Source organism: Nyctereutes procyonoides, unplaced genomic scaffold, assembly GCF_905146905.1.
Source record: "Nyctereutes procyonoides isolate TBG_1078 unplaced genomic scaffold, NYPRO_anot_genome, whole genome shotgun sequence".
In the NCBI taxonomy this organism is placed as follows: domain Eukaryota; kingdom Metazoa; phylum Chordata; class Mammalia; order Carnivora; family Canidae; genus Nyctereutes; species Nyctereutes procyonoides.
This window is the reverse complement of record NW_026575044.1, coordinates 17,577,723-17,600,692: the sequence shown is the minus strand read 5'-3', so window position 1 is coordinate 17,600,692 and position 22,970 is coordinate 17,577,723. Positions and strand designations below refer to the sequence as shown.

General features: G+C 46.3%; 1 protein-coding gene across 2 annotated transcripts in view; it reads right to left on the bottom strand.

Annotated features, from left to right (window-relative positions):
• LOXHD1 (lipoxygenase homology PLAT domains 1) overlaps positions 1–22,970 on the bottom strand; it is a 162,838-nt gene that overhangs the window by 53,742 nt on the left and 86,126 nt on the right. For both annotated transcript variants that reach the window (XM_055324162.1, XM_055324163.1), the window contains exons 17-23: positions 22,002–22,194; positions 17,633–17,793; positions 14,771–15,242; positions 14,145–14,299; positions 12,040–12,173; positions 3,621–3,787; positions 2,830–2,934 (exon numbers count right to left, since the gene is read on the bottom strand). In XM_055324162.1, the coding sequence (XP_055180137.1) occupies positions 2,830–2,934; positions 3,621–3,787; positions 12,040–12,173; positions 14,145–14,299; positions 14,771–15,242; positions 17,633–17,793; positions 22,002–22,194 (1,387 nt within the window). The remainder of the gene's footprint in view (positions 1–2,829; positions 2,935–3,620; positions 3,788–12,039; positions 12,174–14,144; positions 14,300–14,770; positions 15,243–17,632; positions 17,794–22,001; positions 22,195–22,970) is intronic.

The window sequence follows — 22,970 nt, the reverse complement described above, 5'->3', positions numbered from 1 at the left end:
CCTTAGTCCCTCCTTGTAATGACCAAATTTTTCTAACTTTCACAAAATTTAGATCATGCAAGTTCTATCCACCAGGCACTTTTATACATTTGGCAATTTATTGAGATTTGTAATTAGTCTTCAAGGTATGTATTTTTATTTTTAATTTGTATCTAAAGGACAGGAAACACATCAAGAGGTCTTATTCAAGACCATCCAGGAGAAAGTTGTAGGGCCCTAAGTTAGTGTCAGCTCTGCTTCCATCCTCCTCATGTTTCTCCACATGGGGAGAAAGCCAGTGACAAAATCACTCTCCCCTTGCTCCCTGGAGTTCCAGAGGGACCCTTGAACAGGATAAAGCTGGCAGAAGTCACGGAGAACAGACCAGTCACTGTTTGGACCAGGAGGTCCTTCATTATGGTCTCAAAATGTAAAGAGAGTGATGCCTCCAGGAAGGACACAGAAAATGCTGAAAAGTTTCAGAAAGGCGTAGAGAAAGAATAACTATAGGATCAGGCACCATTGCCTAAGGAGAGGATGCTGAAGGGAAGATGATTCATATGGCTTCCAAGTACTTCTAGAGTGGTAGACATAGCAATGAGGACAGGAAAGATGACAGAGGGCTCTCTGCCCCTGGAGTATAGTAGGACTGACTTCGTAAGATTTATTTTTTTTAATTTTTATTTACTTACGATAGGCACACAGTGAGAGAGAGAGAGAGGCAGAGACACAGGCAGAGGGAGAAACAGGCTCCATGCACCGGGAGCCCGACGTGGGATTCGATCCTGGGTCTCCAGGATCGCGCCCTGGGCCAAAGGCAGGCGCTAAACCCCTGTGCCACCCAGGGATCCCCTTAGTAAGATTTAGAAGGAATCTCTAAAGGAACCAAAGTTCACAATCCAGGTAGACAAGTCACCTCACATGGAGTTTTTTTTTTTTTTAAGATTTATTTGGGGGTGGTGGTGGTGGTATGTGTGTGAGTAAGGGGAGGAGCAGAGGGTGAGAGAAAGAAAATCCTCATAGTCCCTGCTGAGCTTGGAGGCCAACATGGGACTTGAACCTAGGATCCTCAGATCATGACCTGAGCCAAAATCAGCAGTTGGATGCTAACTAACTGAAGGACCCAGGTATCCCTCACATGGAGATTTTTAAGAAAAAAGGAACTGCCTTTCTCCAATAGGGCTGGTTGTATGCAATCTGTCAAAAGTGTGAGACATGCATACACAACAGGAAAAGGTCAGTCTCTTCCATCAACTGTGCTGAGAAAACTGGAAATCTACATGTAAAAGAATGAATGTGGGCCCTTATCTTTCACTATACACAAAAATCAACTCAAAATGGATTGTAAATTTAAACATAAGACCTGAAACTGTAAAACTCGTAGAAGAAAACGTGGGGGAAAACTCTGTGACATTGGTCTTGGCAATGGTTTCATGGATATGATATCAAAAGCATTAGGCAACAAAAACTAAAATAAAGAAGTGGGGTTGCATCAAACTGAAAAGTTTCTGCACAGCAAAGAAAATAACCAACAGAATGAAAAGGCAACCTATAGGATGGGTGAAAATATTTGCAAACCATATATCTGATGGGGGGTTCCTTAAAAAATATCTTACAACTCCATAACAAAAAACTAATAACCTAACTTTTAAAATGGGCTAAAGGGACGCCTGGGTGGCTCAGCGGTTGGGCATCTGCCTTTGGCTCAGGGTGTGATCCTGGAGTCCTAGGATCGAGTCCCACATTGGGCTCCCTCCATGGAGCCCGCTTCTCTCTCTGCCTATGTCTCTGCCTCTCTCTCTCTCTCTCTCTCTGTGTGTGTGTGTTTTTTTCATGAATCAATAAATAAGATCTTTTAAAAATGAAATAAAATAAAATAAAAATGGGCTAAAGACTTAAATAAACATTTCTCCAAAGACATACAAATGGCCCACAGTATACAAACAAAATGTTCACTATCACCAAGCATCAGGGAAATGCAAATCAAAACCACAATGAGATCTCACCTCACACCTGTTTGGATGGCTACCATCAAAAATCAAAAGGCAACAGCTGGTGAGGATGTGAAGAAACTGCAACCCTTGTACACAGTTGGTGGGAATGCAAAATGGTGTAGTTGCTATGGAAAACAGTATGAAAAATCCTAAAAAAATTAAAAATAGAACTACCATATGATCCAGCAATCCCACTTCTGGGTATATATCCAAAAGAACTGAAACCAAGATCTTGAAAAGATATTAGCATGACCATGTTCATTATAGCACTGTGGGGAAATTCTGAGTGTCTATTAATTGATGGGCAGATTTTTAAAAATGTGATATATGCATACAGTGGAACACTATTCAGCCCTAAAAAAGAAGTAAATTCTCTAACATGTATCAATGTGGATGGTCCTCAAAGACATTTCACTGAGTGAAATAAGGCAGACACAGAAAAACAAATATAGCATGATTCCACTTATACAAAGCATCCAAAATAGTCAAATTCATAAAATGGAATGGTGGTTACCAGGAACTAGGGAAAGGAGAAGGTGGGGAGTTATTAGTCAACCAGCACATTTTCACTTTGGTATGAGTAATGAGCTACAGAGATCTGCTGTACAATCTGTATCCAGTCAACAGGGATGCATTCATTATACATCTAAAATTTATTAAGAAGATAGATCCCATGGTAAGTGTACTTCCCACAATAAAATAAAGTAAGAACAGTAAAGAGGAATTCTCAAGAAGAAATTTTTTAAAGAGAGAAAAAGAGAGGCATGACCAGGATTTCCTTGGAAAGTTCTGGTGAATCTCCTAGTCTCCTTGGGAAGGAATGTGGGTGAGCTTCAGCCCTGCATTGCTTTCTTACCAGTGTTGTCTTGTGTGCCGAAGAGTGTGATGAAGACATTGGCATCTGTGCCTGCATTCTTCTTGTCTCCAGTCTTTACGGTCACTGAGAATGTGGTAGATTTGTCTGCCGGGAGAGGAGTGTGGAGAAGTGAGTGGTAAATTGCCCTTCCCACAGAGGGAGGAGGGAAAAACAAATTCAAATGAATTTATTTGCAGCATGTGTTTTTTGCAGTTGCCTCTAGTCGGAAACTTCCTCAAGGCAGAGATGAGGTCTCTCTCCCCCACCTCCAGCTCACACAGGAAGCTCTCAATCAATAGAGTTGCAGGATGCTTAGGAGAGAATTGAGCTCATCAGCCAGAAGCCTGGTCTGACTCCTCTTGGTTGGGAAGAGTTTTAGGGATGCAAGTTTCAAGGGAGTCCTTGAAAGTTCATTCTTTCCCTTGACAAAAATGTATTGAGAGCTTATAATGTGCCTGGAGGGGAGGACACAAAACCAAATCAGAGCCAGCTACAACTATTCTATTCTAGCCTATCCTATCTTCTATCCTAGTTCATTCCATTCTATTCCACTCCATTTCTGACAGTAACTCCATGCTAAGCCATGTATTCTACACTCAGACCTATGCTAGACATGTTGGGACATGTCTTGTCACCTCCCCACTCTTGCCATGGAGCAAGGAGAAGGCAGTACATTGCCAGGGGAGGAGTTGCCCAGAGCCCACAGGGGAAGGAAAGATGGAAACCTAGGATGGAGGAGAGGCAGAAGGGAGGGATGCTGGAGGGAAGAAACCAGCTCTAGCTTAGGAAACCTTTCTGCTCCAGGGCCAGGTTGTCAAGGGGGTTGTTGTCACCACCACCACCACCCTCCTCATCCTCGCTTGGCAGCACATAGGACTCGTCCACTGGCAACAGCTCCCGGGACAGCTGGCCATCATCCTCCTCCACTGCCAGCCAGCGTTGGCATGGAAAGTAGTACCTGTGGGGTGGAGAATGAGGAAAGGTTGGGAATGTCTCTTTAGAAAGGTCTGAGTGGGGAAAAATTAGAGAGGGAGACAAACCATGAGACTCCTAACTTTGGGAAAAAACAAAGGGTTGCAGGAGGGGAGGAGGGGGGAGGATGGGGTAACTGGGTGATGGGCACTGAGGAGGGCACATGATGGGATGAGCACTGGGTGTTAGACTATATGTTGGCAAACTGAATTTAAATTAAAAATGTAAAAAAAAAGAAAGTTAACAACAACAACAACAACAACAAAGGAGCATCTCATGAAGGAGCAGTGCTGGGCTGCAAAATGAGAGGCTCTCAGGGGCCTTCCTCCCCTTCCCCAAACGCATGGCCCTCCCATCCTTCCTAGCCTGGGGATCACCGCAGTAGAGTCACTTGCCTGGAACAGACAACAAACATGGGGACATAATCTGAAGACACCGTATTGAAAACGGCTGTGTCACAGTGCCTAGAGCATATCAAACTTTTCTCAGGGTCACGTCGGAGGTATCTAGAAGAAGAGCTTCCAGGGACTATACCAGCCTTTTCTAGAATGAACCTGATAGCAAAGCTAAAAGCTAGTTTAGCAGAGAATATTGTACACAGTAGGTGTTTAATACCTAAGGGCTGAATAAATGAATTTTCATGGAATGGTAACCCAATTATGCTTCTGAAAGGTACAGAGTGTGGCTAAGGAGGTGGCACAGCAGGCAGCTGACACCACCTAGGGAAGGAAGGCCCAAGTTAGATCCTTCAGTGTAGAGGCTGAGCCCAGTGAAGTGGGGATACCTAGACAAAGGGAAGGGGGGACCAGGGATGACAGAGATCGCAACATGGGGTAATTAAGGATCCGCCTCTACAGCCATACTGGGTTTGACTCCTGACTCTGCCACTTACAGTTAGATGACTTTGAGCAAGTTTCTTTACCTCTCTGTGTTAGGATTGCCAGATTTAGCCAATAAAATCACAGGTCTCCCAGTTAAATCTGAATTCCAGAGAAGCAGTGAATAAAGTTTTAGCCTAAGTATAACATCCCTTCCCTTCAGATTTAACAGGCCATTCTGTATTTTATCCGGCAACCCTCCTCCTCTGCTTCAGTTTACCATTCTGTAAAATGAGGATCATATTGCCTCTTCAGTTGTTATGAGGATTATGTGAGCTAAACATTTTAAAGTGCCTATAAAAATGCCTGGCTCTCAGTAAGAATTTGCTAATAGTACTGCTGTTGTTATTCTTATTATTGTACTTCCCTTTGTTTCTCCTCTGCCCATGCGTGGGATCTCCAGAGCCTGTGCCTGGACGGCTCTCCCTGGGTGCCCAAGCTCCCAGAACAACCTAGAGGTGAGAGAATGCGGCCAGTCCATCTGTAAACTGAGGCCATTCCACCCCAACTCCACCCCTTCCCACCAGTCTGGATGCTGAAGATGCATTCAGGGACTAGTCAGTCTGGAAAAGAGGAAGCAGTATGGGCTGAGCGTCTCACCTCAGAGCCCCAAGTTCCCCTATAGACATTATAGCTTCCCAGTGCCAACATGTTAGAGGAGCAGAACCAGGGAACCCTACTTCACATGGGGTGTAGAGGGGCAATTCTGTTCGTGGACATGGATTCAAAGGGTGGGAGGAGCTCAACTAAGGGTGATGTAGCCTAAATTGCAGTTTAATTAATGTTTAAGTGAAAAATGCATATTGTTCCACTACCCGGTCTTTAAATTATGAACGAGAAAGTTACATTTTTATTCAACCAAATAACTTATGAATAATAGGCTTTAGCTCTAAATTATGGCCAATTAAAGGAGAGACAGAAATAAAGAAAGGAGTGGGGTTGGGACAGAGGCAGAGACAATGAGAGTGGGAAGTTGAATCAGAACAAGGACAGAGGGAGAAAGAAGGAGTGGGAGACTTATTGGGGGAGTGGGAGTGGGAGTGGGAGACTTATTGGGGGAGAAAGAAACAAGTCAGGTAGACCCAAGGAGTATGGCACACGCCTGCCCACGCCTGCCAAGCACACGCAAGTGCAGGGAAGCAGAGGCTGGCTTTCAGGGAGCGCCCTGTCCACTGTCCCTGAGATACCTGTACTGGGACCTCAAAGCCAGTCAGCTGGGTGGCTGAGCATGGCCAGAGTGGCAGCATTTCTTCCCAGCTCTTGTCTCAGATTCATCTCCCTGGGTGGGCAGAGCCACAGCAGGGGCTGGGCCTTTAGCCTCTACCTCATGGTGCCAAAAAGTACCCACAGAAGATTTATTGTAGGATTCCCCTACCCCTTCCTCCCACAGGAATAAATCCTGCTCAACCAGGTCTCTGGGTACTGGGGAGGGGAGTTGCCAGGAATTTTGAAGGAGCAAAAGAGAAGAGTGGTGGGAAGGTGCACTGGCCAGGTATGCTCAGCACCCTGCTTAAGCAAGGGCCCTGGAAGGAAGGGAAGGGCTTGGGTGAGCAGGAGGTTTAAACTGATTATTGAAGCAAATCTTGGGATCACTCAAAGTACAGGTTTCAATCAAATGTAAAAACATTAAGACTGAAAAACTTAATGTTTAAAATGTATATAATTTTGTATGGACCTCTCCATTTTGTGAACAAGGGCTGGACCATGTCAAGTAGGTCAGCAGGTGATACTGGTGGAGTGGCATGGCCACAAGAGCATGAATCCAGAACTTAGAAATTCAGGGTTTGTGTCCCTGCTCTTCCCCTAAAAAGCTGCAGACCCCTAGGCCCTGAGTTCTACCGCCAAGAAGGCCGGGTAAAATTATCTGTGTGGTCTCCTGTCTCAACATCCCAAGGTCCCTGGAGGAGTGAGGGGTTCCAGGTAACACCTCTAGGTGAAATGTAAAGGGAAGAAGTCCAACAAGCTTTTTGTTCAACTGTCTCTGGAAAGCCCATCTAATAGCATCTGTCTTTAAGAATCTTATGGGCTCCTCAAGTCCACAGTCAAAATGGGAGCCTATGTCTTAGGGCTGAAGACAAGCAGAGAAAGCATAACATAATTAGACTGAATGTGGACGAAACTCAGGACACTAAATATATTCCTAACTTGTAGCATTTGCCTCTTCCTCTTTGAACTTGAGTGCATTCGCTTTTGTTGAAGATCAAAAAGGCATCTAAAGTATTAAAGGAGGAAGGGAGATATGACACAATGTCACTTAATCAACAAGTCCAGGGGTATGAAAGTAGGGTGAGAAAGGGGTGAGAAAGTAGCAAAGCCAATGAGTGAATGACTTGACAAAGATGTGCTAGTTCAAGACAACATATGGGGGTAAAATCCTAAATCCCACTATTTCTGTCACGTGTTCTGAAATCCAAACGTCAGAGGTTCATAGCTTTGGATGTTAGAAGGACTTTGGATTTTTAAGTCCTGGCTAATCTACTTAGAATCTCTGGGCTGTCAGGAATCTTTAAGAGTCAGTGTGTGATTTTTCATACCTCTTCCCACTAAAAGGATGACCTTGGAAACATATGTTGAGGAAACACTTCCATCAGCCTGGGTCCCTGAGTAATTACATTGAGCAAAGTTCCCCAATACCCTGTCCTGGACATGCAGTATGAGCAAGAAATAAACTTATTTTTTTTTTAAAGATTTAATTTATTTGAGAGAGAGAAAGAGAGAGAGCACAAGCATGGAGGCGGGGGCGCAGAAGGAGAGGGAGAAGCAGATTTCCTGCTAAGCAGGGAGCCTGACACGGGCTTGATCCCAGGACCCTAGGATCGTGACCTGAGCTGAAGGCAGACACTTAACTGACTGACCCACCCAAGCTCCCAAGAGATCGGCTTCTGTTGTGTTAAGCCACTGACATTTTAGGGCTATTTGTTATTCAGCAGAACCTAGACTATTCTGACTAATACAACTGGAGACACCAAATATGGGCATTATTCTCAATAATGAGGTCACTGAAGTGATGAGAATGGAAGAATTTGTCCAGGGATCATATATTTATCTGTCTCCCCACCTTAGGCAACCACAACCCCCTGAGCTTAGGTTCTCCTCCTCACTGCTGTGTTTACAGTCCCTGGAATACACCGGAAACCATAAATATCAATAGAATTGAAAGGTGTCTCCTACCCAGGCGAAATGTTCTCATTTCCTCCTTCAAATTCTTGCAATAACTCTGTTTCTGAATCAACCATCATCCTTTCCTGGAAGATACATTTTCTTTTTTTCCAACATTCTCCTTAGAATGTGGTACCCTAAAGCCAACGCAAGGCTCGAGAAGAGTAAAGGAGAGGAGCTGCGTGCTATCAATCAATCTGACACTTCTTTAAACTGTCAAAGTGGCCAGGTGTGGGGCCTCCAGGCTAGAGGAGGCAGGAGTCCAAACATACATGTCCCCAACTTCACCATCTACTCGTAGCCCAAGAGACCAGAAAGGTCCTTCCATGAGAGGATGTGAGCCTGTGTGTGGAGCCCCAGTCAATCCATGGGAGACCACACACCCCAGCAGCATGTTGACTGCCTCAGGCCAGCTTCAGACTCCTAGAGAGGACCTCAAGTACTCTCCATTTGAAGAAAAAGAGTACTCTCCTTTTTAGCAATTTGAATTGCAGATCCATCCACCTCTACACGCCTCCTCCTATCTTCTCTTTCTGCATGCTTCAGGCTCAGTTGTTCTCCAGAGAAGGCAGTCTTGGTGGCCAGAAGGGCTAGGCATGGCCCTGCTGAGACTCTGCTGAGTGCCATCCATGTGGGGACATCGGAGCCCTGGGACACACTGAATCCTGCCTGGGTGACCTTACAGTGGTGGCAGGAGGTCACATCCTCTCTAATACCACTGCCCAGGCCAGAATCTCCACGGATTCCTGACAGTGGCTGACACCTTGTTCCTTCTCTCAGTTCTCCTGCCTTAGCCTCAGCAGGTTCTCCAGGAGAGTTGGCCCACCTGGAGTTTATGTTCTCAAGCTCCCCAGTGTGACTTTGGAGCAGCATTTCCCACCCCTAGCCACCTTTCCAATGTTCTCATCCTGTTTTCCATCCCTCCATGTCCCTCATGCACCAGCTGCATAGGATTGCTCACCACTTGCTGTACATGCCCTGTGGCCCCCACATCACACTATTCAGCTGTTTTTGTATCCTTTGTTCCAAGCACTGAGCATCAAGGTTTGTGAAGGCCTATCTGAAATGCCCCCTCAGACAGAGGAGCACCCTGAAACCCCACCACAAAGTTCCTCTCCTTCCTCCCCCCTCGGCATTTGGGGGCACCACCTTGAGACAGCCGCCACCTCGCTCTGCCTTGCAGTCCAGTCCCACTGCTTCATGATCTCCTTCATAATCCCACACATCATGGCCATTCCTTCCTAGCTGAAGCCATTTCTACACGTGGGACCTACTGGATTCATACTGCCAAGGGAGAAAAGCCCATGATGCCTTTTGCTGGGTGTCAGGCACCGTGCTGGGCCCTTACATGGGTCACCTTGGTTAGTCCACGTGACAACTTTGTGAGGGTGTTTTATTATACCCATTGTATGGATGGAACAACCAAGGCTCAGAGGCCCCCCCAAGGCCACACAAATAAAGAGTGAAAAAGCCAGGAATTGAACCTAAAACATCTGCTTCCTAGACCATCCTAGAATTTTCTGCTCTTTAAGGGCAGAGTCGGAACCAGCCTCCTGACCCTCAGCACTTGGCATGCTATGTGTTTGCTGAATGAATGAATAAATCAATCAATACATCAAACTTAATTTTTACTCATTAGTTGACTTAGGAAGTATTTATGTTATGCCTATTGTGTGCCAGGCCCCCTTCTAGGTACTGGGGGGGGGGGATTATTGTAGGGAACAAAACAGATGAAGTCATTAGCTTAGGCAGGGACCTTATATTCTGTATTGAGAAGAAGCACAATGACAAAATACTACAGTTGATGATAGGTCAAATGATAAGTGAGGTGTAGAAAAAGAAACAAAAGAAAAGAAATAAAAGTTCCAGGGTGGGAGATGGGATGGAGCCAAGCAGATGACACCTGAGGAGGAACCTTACCTAGAGAAAGTATGAGGGTGAGCCACTGTGGGAAGGAGTACCAGAGAGAGGGGATAGCCACATGTAAAGGCCCTGAGGTGAGACCATGGCTGTTAGGTTCAAGGAACAGTAAGGAGTGAACAAAAGGGAGACCAGGACAAAGAGTTAAGGAGGAGGCATGGGGAAGACCCCTGGAAGTACTGTGGCTCTTACAGCAGGTTGTTGAGCAGAGGAGGAACACACCCCTGTGGGCTGTACTGCTATAGACACAGAAGATCTGTGATGCAGCATGGGGCCAGGAATGAGCCTCTGACCAGGACTGGGGAAGATGGAGACTTGGAGTCTAAGTCACACTAACAAGACAGGATGGTGAGGGAGGAGGAAGAGATGAGGGAGCCAGGAGTGGAAGGGGGAAGAAAAAGAGACAGAGGGAAGAAGATGAGTAATGAGAAGTGGTAAAAATACAAAATATTTGGGCATAAACTTAATAAGACAGTAGAAAATTATAAAGCATTGCTGAGAAACTAGAAGGAACACTTGGATAAATGGAAAAGCATACCTGGGGGCAGCACTTAATATTCTAAATATGCAATTCTCCACACATACATTTAATGGCATAACAATCAAAGTTCCACAGGATTTTTTTTTCAAATCACTTAATGTCTTGATTTGAAAAGGTAAGAAAAGCTAATATTTTAAAAGAATAATGGAAGAGGACAAGTACTGACAGAAACTAAAATAGATTATAAGGCTACAATAATTTAAAAATTGGTGGGCTGGCCCAGAAACATCAAACCAGTGGAACAGAGTTAACTAACCCTGACCAAGATGCAAGGGGAAGCCAAGGATGTTTGGTTCATTCTTTTTACTTATGTTTTTGATGGCACTTTATCTTTTTCAAGCTTAAATGCCTTAGATTTTCAGAACATCTTGAAAGTAAGTTGGGTTGACATCTTTAAGCCCATTTATCAGAAAAGCAGATGAAAGCCCATAAAGAGGGTGCAAGTTGTTCAGGGTGGCTGGCAAATTTCTGGCACAGGACTTACTGCAGCTCGGGACCCTGGTTCCCAGCCATGGGGTTGTCCCACTGCCCTTGTGTGCCGTCACAATGACCTCAATGGAAAGCCATGCCACAGGCTATGCATGAGGTGTGCCTTAGAGTCCTCATCTGAGGCAATCTCTTGGGCTGGTGGGGTAGAGTGGAGGTGGGAGATGGGGAAAGCCCCATCACCCCCTGCCCTGCACAGATGGGAACCCAAGGAGAGGGCATTCTCCAAGAGATATCAGATTGTAGGCCAAGAAGTGGAGTCAACTCATATTTATTTATTGGGCACACACTATATTCCAAGCACTGGCAAGCCCTCAGTGGCTCTACAACCCACTCAGGATCTTGCCTGCTTTCCTCTCTACCTCCTTACCCTCTCTACCTCCCTATCTCCCATACCTCCCTATCATACCTGGGACCTTCTTTCATGTCTATTGTCCCTTGGCCCTTTGTGCTCAAGAGGCAATGGGGCCTAATAGTAGAAACACAGCAGATTCATCATTGGTGATCTGGAGTCTTGGCTTTGGCATGAAATGGCTTCACCAACTTGGGGCATGATTCCTTCACCTGTCAGGAGTACAATATCCTCTTCCCAACCTAGGTCCTGGTGGTAGCTGGGAATATTGAGCAGGGGTCAGTACACTATAGCCTGTGGGCCAAATGTGGCCCACTCACCTGTTTATGTACCTCCCATAAGCTGAGCATGAATTTTACATTTTTAAAGTGTTGAAAAAAACCTAAGGAAGGCATTATTTTGTGACATGTGAAAATTACATGACATTCAAGTTTCACTGTTCATGAATAAAGTTTCATTGGAACACGGCCACATCCATCCATTTAGGTATCACCTGTGGCTGCTTCCCCACTGCCAAGGCAGGTATATTGACTGTGACAGAGACACATGGCCCCAAAGCTTAAAATATTTACTCTCTGGCCTTACAGAAAAAGTTTGCTTACTAATCCTGGTCTAGAACATTAAAACAATGGTACTGGAAGCCACTTCATAGTTGAGGAGGGACTACGTCGGGGGACTGGAAAGGACAGGAAATGTGACCTCCTGAACTGATGGATCTTAAGAACTGACAGGAGGCCCTACCAGACTGGCAACCGGACAGGGCAGTAGCTCCAGGGGACCAGGGGGAGGAAGAAAGAGAGGCAAAGGTCACCCAGCCACCCCATCCCCACTCTCAGACCTCTTTCCAGAACTGTCTCAGAGGCAGGCATGGCCTTCCCTCCCTCCCCTCAAGCCCCACTCACGTGATCTCATTGTTCATGTCTGTGATGTCTATTCTGTCCAGGAACCAGCCTGGCCTGTTGCCTGAGTTGTCATGGCGAATCCGAATCTTGGTCAGAGCGCCCAGATCAATAGCATAGATGGTGAAGGTGTCAGTCTGGGAAGGGCCAAGGAAGTACTCAGAGGGCTGGCAGGTCCCTCCGCGCGCACACACACACACACACACACACACACACACACACACGGTGCCTCTACCACACACACAGTCTCGCCATCAGCCTCGCCCTCCCAGCACCTGGGGCAGCCTGGGGCCAGCTCTGGAAAACGCAGCCAGTTGACCGGCAGTATGGTCTGCACTGTTGGTTTTTCAACCCCACCAGGAGTCTTCCCACTCTCACTGTGTCCCAGAGGATAGAGGGAGGAGCGGGAGGGCCATGAAGGTGACTGAGGGGCAGAGGAGAAAGCAGGCTGGCTGGTCACCCACACTGGTGTAATGGGATGTGTGCGTGTCTGTGTGTGGGTATGGGAGCTGTCATTGGGCATGCATGGAAACCCCACGCTACGTGTGCACCTGTGTGCATAAACCCCTTCAACCACACATTCTGACTAAGCACCTGTGATGAGCCAACGTACAAATCCAAAGTGATTTACAGAATTCAAAGTGTAAATCCAAAGTAATCTGCAAGAACAGGAGACTTGCACTTGCTCACCCTGTAGGTGGGAAGACTTGTAGAACATATGTCCATATACTGCACGAGGCAGGCCGCCCTAGGCCCTATAAGTGAAGGGATTCTTCTTGGCTATAACTTTTTGAACTCTTTATAATGAAAAACATTTCAGGTCTACAGGAAACTTGCAGAAACAGCACAATGAAATTCTGCATGCCCTTCACCTAGATTTTGTGTTTGCTTGCCCTGTCTTTCTTTTTTGCTCATTGTCTATTTTTTTTCTGAATCACTTAAAAGTAAACGACAGATAGTGGGATTCTTCACCTCTAAATTCTTCGGCATGGCTTTTCCCAAGAATGGGTGATTCTTGTATAATCACGGGCCAATTACCAAATTCAGGAACTCTAACATTGACACAGTATTATTATCTACCATACAAGGCTGTATGCCAGTTTCATCCAGCATGTGGGCCCGTGACACCCTCTCTAGCAGGTTTCTTCCAATCTAGGAACATAGTGGCTGTAATTTTTAAAGAAAACTATCAAAACGTGAATAAGCCCTAATCCTCAAGTCATAGCAAGGGTGTGTGGGAAGAAAAAGCAGCCTTTGAAGTAAATCAGAGGAACCCATGAGTACTTTCATGGGTTTGGTTTCTTTCTTTTCTTCTTCTGTGTAGATGAGGGAACATGGCTTTGAGATCAGGGGCAGGGATAAGAAAGGTGAGACAGGATGGCCTTTCAGCCAGAGGATACTGTAAAACTTTGAAGGACAAAGATGACAGCTGGATTTTTTGTGCTTTTCTCACTATACCTGGAAGAGGGGCTTGTGTGCATTTCTTTCAATGCTCGAAAGCCTTCATGGCTCCCCCCGCAGCAGGACACACGGTCCAGACTTCTCGACTTTCTTTCAAGGCCCTCATGCTCCACCCCCGTTCATTGGGCTGGTCAAGTTTCCCAGAGGCAGCATCCACCCTGGCTCAGCATTAATACAGCACAGCAGGAAGATTCACGGTCCCCGAGCTGGCCTTCCTCATTTCCACCCCACGTCTTTGTCCTGTGGTCTCGCCCTCGGGGAGCACCTCTCAGGGTCATCCATAGACATCTATACCACACTCACCCACCATAACCCAGTGTACAGCTCTCCTTCCCACCATGTTTCCTCCAAAGCACCATCGGCACTTCTTCCTCCAAACCCTTGCTCCAGCCACTCAGCACCTGAGCTTCTGCTACCTACACTACCTCTGGTTAGTTCCCATGGGATCATGAGGCTCAACGCCCCCTCTCTGGGGCTCTCTTATATTTCCCACCACAAAGCATTGGTGCTTACAGAGGAGCCACCCCCATTACATCTGGGTGGACTGAAGAAAGCACCCTGTTGGATATTGTGCTGTAGGCGAGGGGTGGTAGGGATAGCCCCAGGAATCAGCACCCTGCCCAAGGGCCAGAGAGTCCACACTCTACCTGTCCCTGCTCAAACTTGTTGGACTTGTCTGACTTCTTCAGGGGCCGCTCGCCTGTGTCGCCATACTCCTCACCGTAGATGGTCAGGTAGACGTTGGCATCGGTGCCAGCCTTGGGCACATTCCCTGTGATCACCTGGACCTCGTAGGTGTTGGCTGAGGACAGAGGAAAATGCAGCATTGAGGATGCCCAGGCCTTGAGGTGGAGCTGAGGCTCAGCCTCTCGAGTCCAGCCACCTCATGGCAGCAGGAAGGACCCATGGAGTCATCTGCCTCTACACTTACCTGGAACTAAACCCACCTCTCCTCCCTACTCAGGGCTTTCCTTTGCCATGAAGCCCAAGAGGCTGGGAGTCACAGGGAACTGCCCCCAGCAGCCCTCCTCCCTCAGGTCCCACTTGGAGTCGTGGTGAACTATATCTAGGCTCCTCCTGAGAGCCACCCGACAGGGGCAGAACTTACCCCAGACAGACACCTGTCTGTGGTGGCCATTCAGACCGAGGTCAGGAGACCTACTTGGGCACCATGATGGGTGCTCCCCTATGGGGCCATCAGTGACAGGAGAGCTAGACACCCCCCTTCCCCGGGCCCCCTTCAGCGGACCAGCTGACCCCTCCTCAGGCTTACGCTCAGGACCCGGCCGGCCCACTGGCACCAGCTCCACGACAAGTTCATTGTCCTCCTTGCCCCGGGCCAGCCAGCGGTGGGCTTCAAACTTGTACTCCTCAATCACCTCCTGCATCCCTGGCCCGAACTCCTCCTCTTCCTCTTCCTCTTCAGTCTCCTCTTCTTCCTCCTCAGACGAGGACTCCTCTGATGAGGATTCCTCCTCTTCATCCTCCTCATCCTCCTCGTCGCTGCCCTTCTTCTTCTTCTTCTTCTTCCTCTGCAGCTTGGCCTTCAGCCGCTCCTTCTTGAGCAGTTGCCGCAGCTTCTCCTTCTCCTTCTTCTTCCGGGCCTCCTCTTCGGGTGTGAGGTCCACCTCCCGCAGCACCAGGTGCCGCAGCCACAGTGTGTCCACAAACCAGCTGGGTCCGAAGCCTTCGCCCGTGTGCCCCAGCCGGATCTTGAAGACCTCACCCACGTCTTGCGCCTCCAGCTGTGCGAAGCACAGGGCAGTGGCTTGGGGGGCCCCTGGTGTCCTCCCCCCTCCCCCGCCTGCAGAGCCATGCACTGGCCTGTGTGCAGAGCCTCAGGTTGGGGAGGCCCGGAGCCTTGAGCTCAGAAGCTTCCGCCTGTTCCCTCCCTCCTACCATGCCTGGTCCCTGGGCCCACCATCCAGGACCCTTGCAGGCCCCCTCCACCCGAACTTAGTCCTTTCTAACCGCAGGTGGTGGTCAGCATGGTGTCCCTGTCCCTTGGTCTCTTCCCCTTCTCCCCCACCGCATGTGCGCATATGCATGCACATGCACACACAGACACACATGCACAGGTCACACTCATTCCTGTTAGTCCCAGTTCCATAGCTTTCTTCATGTATTCCCTCACCCAGAATGCCTTTATTTCTTCCTTTACTCCAAGTAAAAGCTTTTTATTCCGTTTTCTGAGCTTTGTTACTACTTTTCAAATGTTTAATTTATGCTTTTCTGCATTCTCTTTCCAAAGTTTTTTCTAGCCTGAATCATATCTATAACTTTTGCAATAAAAAGTATTATTTTTTTAAAAAGTATGCAAGAAAAGAATATGATTTTTCAAAAACAAAAATAACATCTCATCCACATTCCCAGGAACTGCAAGCCCCTCCCCGAGTACATGGCCTCTTCTCTCCCCGACAGGAGAGAGGAGGCCCAGAGCTTGGTTATGGTCCTAGTCTGTCATGGATGCCCTCCCTGTCCAAATGAGCTTCTCCCTGCCCACTGGAGTGGGAATTTCTAAAGACAGGGACCGTTCATTCTTGCTTCTCTCCCCCATAGGTCTAGCACATGGCTAGCTCAAAGGGCAGTGCAGATGGGCTTAGCTTTTCTTCAGAGAATTGGGTCCTCAGGCTTTGATCTGCCACTCTGTTCTGAGCCTCACACTGCAGTGAGGTCCAGCCCTTGTAGAGTTCAGGGGAGGACTCACAGGGGGTGCCTGATGGTTGGGCCACCCTTAGGGTTTCCCATTGTGATGGGCCCTTGTCTGGGATTCTGAGCCTTTTCAAAGCCTGGTGTCACCAATTCTCCCATATGTGTCTTGGTGAAACTAAGGCCCAGGGCTGTCCCACTCAATGCCCCATCACTGGAGTCCAGGCCTAGATGAGAACTCAGGTCTTTTGACTCTGTTCATGAAGATACGATGTAGCCAAAATCACCTTTATGAGAAAATGATCAGCCAAAATGGGGCCCAGGAGCCCCAAGAAAGAGATATTTTTTTCTTCTCAGCTACTGAGTGGATGGGTTCTGGAACTGGTAAATCTCTACTTCATCACAAGAGATCTCTCTAGCATTTTCCAAGACACAGCATCCCTGCCATAACCTCTGCAGACAGGCCTGCTCACCATCCCCTCTGCCCACATCTGTCTGTCCCACCATTACTGCTTCTAACATCACATCCAACCACACAGCCTGGTGGCACTGGAAGATGCTCTGCTCTATTACATCTCCACAACTGGTCCCCATTTCCCAAGTACTTCTCTGACATTGACTGTTTTTATCCTTCCAAGGACTTTGAAGTAGGCTAGGGAGGCAGTCTAAGGCTAGGTTTGAACTGATGAAGTATCTGAGGCTCAGAGAGGTGAAATGCTAGGGCCTCTACCTCCTCAGCAGTGTAATGGGGGATTGGATTCAGTGAGGCCCTCTCTGGGGCTAACGTTCCATATACCCCAGTCCAGCTCAGCCAGGTTCTGCTCTGCTGGCCACTGGGGTAGGATTCTTTGCTCAGAGCTGTTTGTGGCACACAAACACACAAAAACACTCAACATGAATATACTCTCTCCATACATATCTGCACACACATGCACATACACGCACTAGTATCCCATATAGAACACTCATGTGCATCACACTTGCATCTTCCTCTCCTACCAACAACATGCTCACATTCTCATCCCTCCCTTTTCTCTATTCAAAGGGAAGTGCTGAGTACTGGGGCACTCAGAACACAGCCAGGAGACTCCTCCCCAGATTCTGTATGGGAAGCATGGCCCTGCCCATAGGCTGAGAGAGCTGTAGAATCAGAGGCTGGCAGTGGCTGCAGTTATCAAGGGCCTCATGCCATATTTTGCCAAATTAGAATCATCTACTCCAGCAATACTCAGAATTACAGCATGTAATGTACAGCATGTTAGCCTCCCTGGTAAAGCTTGTAGAAGCATAACCCAGAAAACATACCCCACCATAGAGGTTCTGATTTAACTGATCCAGATGTGGGCTGGGAGCACTTTTTTTCTTAAAGCTCCCCCAGTGATTCAGAAGAAGCCAGGGATGAGAACCACTGACTTAGTTCAATCCTTTCATTTTGGGGCACCCATTGGCACTCTGTGGGTACTCCCACTGCCTTACCCACACACACCTGGAATATGTCTTTGGATGCACGATCAAAAACTTTCGAGCGGCTGGAGAGGAAGAGCACTTCTGTCTTGCCGTCCTCGCCATAGATCTGCACGTAGACTCGGGCAGTGGTACTTGCCCCGCCCACATCCCCAGTCCAAATCTCAACCTCATAATGGACCACTGGGTAAGCACATGAGGGAAAAATAGACATTCAGTAATATTAACAGCAGTAGGGATAGTAAGCAAGATATTCCTGACCCTGTACCATGTCACAGGCATTGTCTTCTCTAATCCTTTCATCAGCAGGATAGGATTATCATTGCCATTTTGCAGGCTGACAAATTGAGGCTTAGAGGAACTGAGTAGGTGGTAGAAATGGCAAACTCAAGCAATCAGACTCCAAAGCCCAGCCATCCACTGCACCACATATAACTGTTGGAGCCAGGAATGAGAAGTAGGCAATATACCAGCTAGCATTCTCTGTATATGCCCACCCCTGGGCGGACACCAAGATACAGAAAGAAGCAAAGGCCGTGTGTTTGTCTGTTTTCCTTATTTTCAGTCAAGGACAAGGGATTGAAATTATAATTTTCTTTTGAAAAAAGAATATTCTTAAAACTTTTATTTATTTGAAAGAGAGTGTGTGCACATGCACACAGGGGTGGGGTGGGCAAAGGAAGAGGGAGAGAGAAACCCAAGCAGACTCTGTACTGAGTGTGGAACCTGACCCTGAGATCAGACCTAAGCTGAAACCAAGAGTTAGACACTCAACTGACTGTGGCACCCAGGCACAAGCAAGCTCTACACCCAACATGGGGCTTGAACTCATGGCCTCAAGGTCAAGAGTTGTATGCTCTACTGACTAAGCTAGCCAGGCGCCCCTGAAATAATAATTTTCATTTAAATATACACATCTTTCAGATGATATCAACGGATACATCTACACAAAGAGTTGCCTGTATTTTGAAGTAATACTTTATCAAGGAGTTAGAGGGTAGAAATGTGCTACAGGTATGCACCACTAGAGGGCACTACCCAGTGAAGAGCAAAATGTCTACCAGAACTATGGTAGACATTTTCTTTTAAAGTTTGCTGTGCTCTCAGCAAAGCCATTAAGATGATATCATGATTTTTTTTCCAAGATAAGACTTATTTTCAACAAGATGGAGAATCTTACATTACCATAGCAATGTGAGAGATTTGAGGCAGAAAGCAAGAGACTGGCGGAGAGCCTAAAGAAGTTGAACTGGCGGGACGCCTGGGTGGCTCAGTGGTTGAGCGTATATCTTTGGCTCAGGACATGATCCCGGGGTCCTGGGATCCAGTCCTGCATGGGGCTTCCTGCATGGAGCCTGCTTCTCCCTCTGCCTATGTCTCTGCCTCTGTGTGTGTGTGTGTGTCTCATGAATAAATAAATAAAATCTTAAAAAAAAAAAAAGAATAAGTTAAACTGGCCATCTGGGGAGTGAGGGTGGGAGAGTGTATGGACAGTGGGGGAGGAAGGGTAGAGTCAGTAAAAGCTGACATTCCAAATGGAGAGAACCCCTAACCCCATTTCCTCTGAGATCCTAGACCAATAAGCAGCCAGAATGATACAAAAACTTGGATAGATAAAAATGGGCATTCAGAGAGTGAGAACCAGCTATTGGAAATTAATATCATAGCTGAAATAAAATATTCCATAGCAAGGGTCAAGTCAAAGACAGCTCATAAGAACAAAAGAGGAAGTTTCCCAAGAACAAAATGACAAATGATAGAAAGGTAAGAAAATCAGAGGAATTCCAACATCTTACCAAGAGTCTAGTTCTAAAGAATACAGAGAATAGAAAGTTGGAAATTGTCAAAGAAATAATATCCAAAAAGGTCTCAGAATTTAACAATGCTTCTAGAAGGAGCCCATGAGTTCCCAGAACAATGGATGAAATTAAAATGACAAAAGGCAGTGAGGACATCATGACATTTCAGAATGCCAGGAATAAAACTAGGATTCCATAAACTTCTGGAGAGAAAAAACCCCAAAGCGTTGGATAACAGAATGGCATCAGACTTCCTAGTTGCAACACTGGGAGCTAGAAGATGGTAGCATAATTCCTTCTAAACTTTAAGAGAAAATGAGTTCTAACCCAAAATTCTGTAATGAGCCAAATTCCTGATCAATTGTGAGACATTTGCAGACACTTCTCCTCCATGCACTTTTCTCAGGAAGCTACTCAGTGGAAATGAAAAGGAGGAAGAAACCAAAGAAGAGGAAGACACAAAGTCCAGGAAATAGGAGATCCAACCCAAGATAAAAAAGAAAGGAATTTCCAAAAATATGGCCAAAGAAAGTCCCAAAGAACAACTTCTTGGCAGCCTAGAGCATTTAGAGGTTCCTAAAGGAATGCCTTGGGGTGGGGAGTGAGTGGAAAGAGGTGGAGAAGAAACAGAATTGCTGTTGGGTTTGGACTTATGAAGATAATTTTAGTTCCACTGGAGAAATGGAGATAAAATGATGTTAGGGGAGAATTTTCTCCTCCTTTCCAAATTCATGGTTGAAGCTCTAAGCCCTAGTATCTTAGAATGTGACTTATTTGGAGATAGGGCCTTTAAAGAGAAAATAAAGTTAAATTTATTAGTGAGACCATTAGTGTGAGGCCCTAATCCAAAATGACTGCTGTCTTTATAGGAGGAAGAGATTAGGACACACACATGCAAATGCCCAAAAGAAAGACCATATGACCATGTAATGTAGCAAGAAGGCAGCCATCTGCAAGGCAAAGAGTAAGGCCTCAGAAGAAACTTAACCATCTGACACTCTGATTATGGACCTCTGGCCTCTGGAACTGAGAGAAAATAAAATTCTGTTGTTTAAGCCATCTAGTCATGGTATTTTGTTATGACAGCCCTAGTACACTAATATGGGTAGGTGGGTATATAGAAATACAGAAGGGTATATAGAAAACTATACAAATGAAAAATGAGGCCATTATTAACTCCAGAAAAAACAAAAAGTTGTACAATAATTGAAATGCAATCATCATACAATAGGTGTCTCAGCAGTGAATAATATTTACACAGTCATAGTAATGTAAGAATTGAATATTGATGTAATTTTTTTGAAGGCTGGAAGGAAGGGAAGCCTGTATGTACACACACACACACACACACACACACACACACACACAAGTTAAAAGAGCTAAATTCTCCTCTTCCATTGTAGGAAGTCAAGAGTTTTATTATGAATAAAATAATAAAGAAATCGGTAAGCAAATTGTTTAAAATATAGAGAAATTTCAGAGGAAAAGTGAAAGTAATTTAAAAGTTGTTACCTTTGAAGAAGGGGGAGGGTAAGAAGAAAGGAACTACTACTTTTTAAAAATCTGTATCTTGTTAACTAGTATCTGTATCACTATAAAGGAAATCAAGTTTTAATTTCTAAAAAGAGGAAAAGAGTTGATTCTTCACACTGGCAGGTACCATGTATGTATGTGTATGTGACACAGTCTTCAAGGAATCTACAGGATAGTTGGGGAGGGAAAATGCACACATGAAAAGACACAAGGAGTTGTGGGCAAGGAAGAGGTGAATTCATATTGGGGTTCTTTCTCAGGGAAGCTTCTGGGGGAAGTGAGCCTTGGGCCATAGACTTCAGGGTAAATATAGAAATGCAGAGGTGAGGGAAGTGACATTTTCTGCATCAGTTTTTGGTGCCACTATCTTCCTGACCCTCTAGATAACCTCTGTTTCTCTAACCCCAACCATAACTATAGCTTTCACATCACGTGCAACAGGTAGCCAGATCACCTGGAATTTCACCTTCATTCAGAGATGTTGCCACCCTATCCAAAAATGTCCTCCACCCCTGTGCCGTGACTATCACCCTATCCTGCTTCATTTCCTTCATAGCTCTTACTTGGATTGTATTATATATTTATTGTTTGCCCCGCCGCTTCCCCTCGTGGAATGTAAATTTCACAAATGCAAGGATTTGGTCTATTTTGTGCCTAGGACAGGGCTGGCTCAGAGAAACAGTCAATATATATACTTATCAAATAAATCTATGAATAAACAGCTTTACCTCCTCAGCCAGTCTTCCTAGTGGAATACATGGACTATGTCTCAAACTCTTGTACACAGGGCTGAGAATATATATTTTTTAACAGAGTTATTTGCTGTCTTTATTCCAGAAAAAAAAAATGCTTCATCCACTGAGTCCTCAGTTTCTCCATTTGTAAAATGAGCCCTTTTGCCCCTCCTAGACCCGTGATATCCCAGGCAATCAGAAGCCCCATTATCTCCCCTCCTTGTTTGGAAACAAGACCCAGGTCACCACATAGTCCCTCTTCTTTCCCCACTACCCCATCCCACAGGGTAAACTGCTCATGGTCCCATCACTGCTGCTTCCGTACATTTCTGGATTTCCACGACCTCACTGGGATAGAGCTCCACTTCCAGGCGCCCATCGGCCTGGTTCTTGTCCAGCCAGCGGTTGGCAGGGAAGGTGTACTGCTTGCCTTGGCGGGGCACACGGATCTGGACGCTGCCAAGGAACCAGCTGGCGTGCATGCCCGTGCTGTCATGCCCAATCACCAGCCGGCTAATCTGGAAGGAAATGCAGGGTGCGAGTGAGCAGAGCTGGTGCGTAGAAACCTCCGCACCTCCATACCTACCCACCCCACCTTCCCCCCCAAACACTGGTGCAAAACTGCTGTCCTCAACCCAGATCTTCAGTTCCCCAAAAGAGGAGGCCGCTCAGAAGGAGGAGGCTGAGTCCCAGTCTTGTCTGCCACCAGCCAGCTGGACTACTGGGGGCCCATTTCTCCTGCCCGGAGCCTCTGTTGCCTCCTCTTAAGAGCAGCTCACCTCTCAGGGAAGTTGTGAGAAGCACATGAGGGAGTGGGCATGATGTGAACTTTGAAAGCTCCAGTATGTACTTGGGTGGTGGCTGCACGGGAAAGGAAACATTCAAAACATGAACCATTTGCTTCTAATATAGTCATGGTATGGATTTGGCTTTGTTCTGCTTTAAACAATGCACTATTGTATGTACCTCTGCATTTTTTTCTTTTTCTCTGCACCGTCATATAAGTGACATGGTAGGTAGACAACCTCTCAGGACAGCCTCTCTTGTTCTATGCTCAATCTCTCCTCTTACCCTTGGCCCTGAGGAACATATTTCTCTTTCCAGTAGCACTCAATTGTCCACTTGCTTTGCTATTTTACATTTTAACACCTTTACATTTGACATAGACAATGGCGTCAATCATCATGTTACCATCCTTATGAATACTTGTTTCGCCAATGTTGAATCACTTTAGTGCTTTCTTGAAATGCTGTCTGTGGGGCAATTCTAACATCAGATGGAATTATCAAACAGC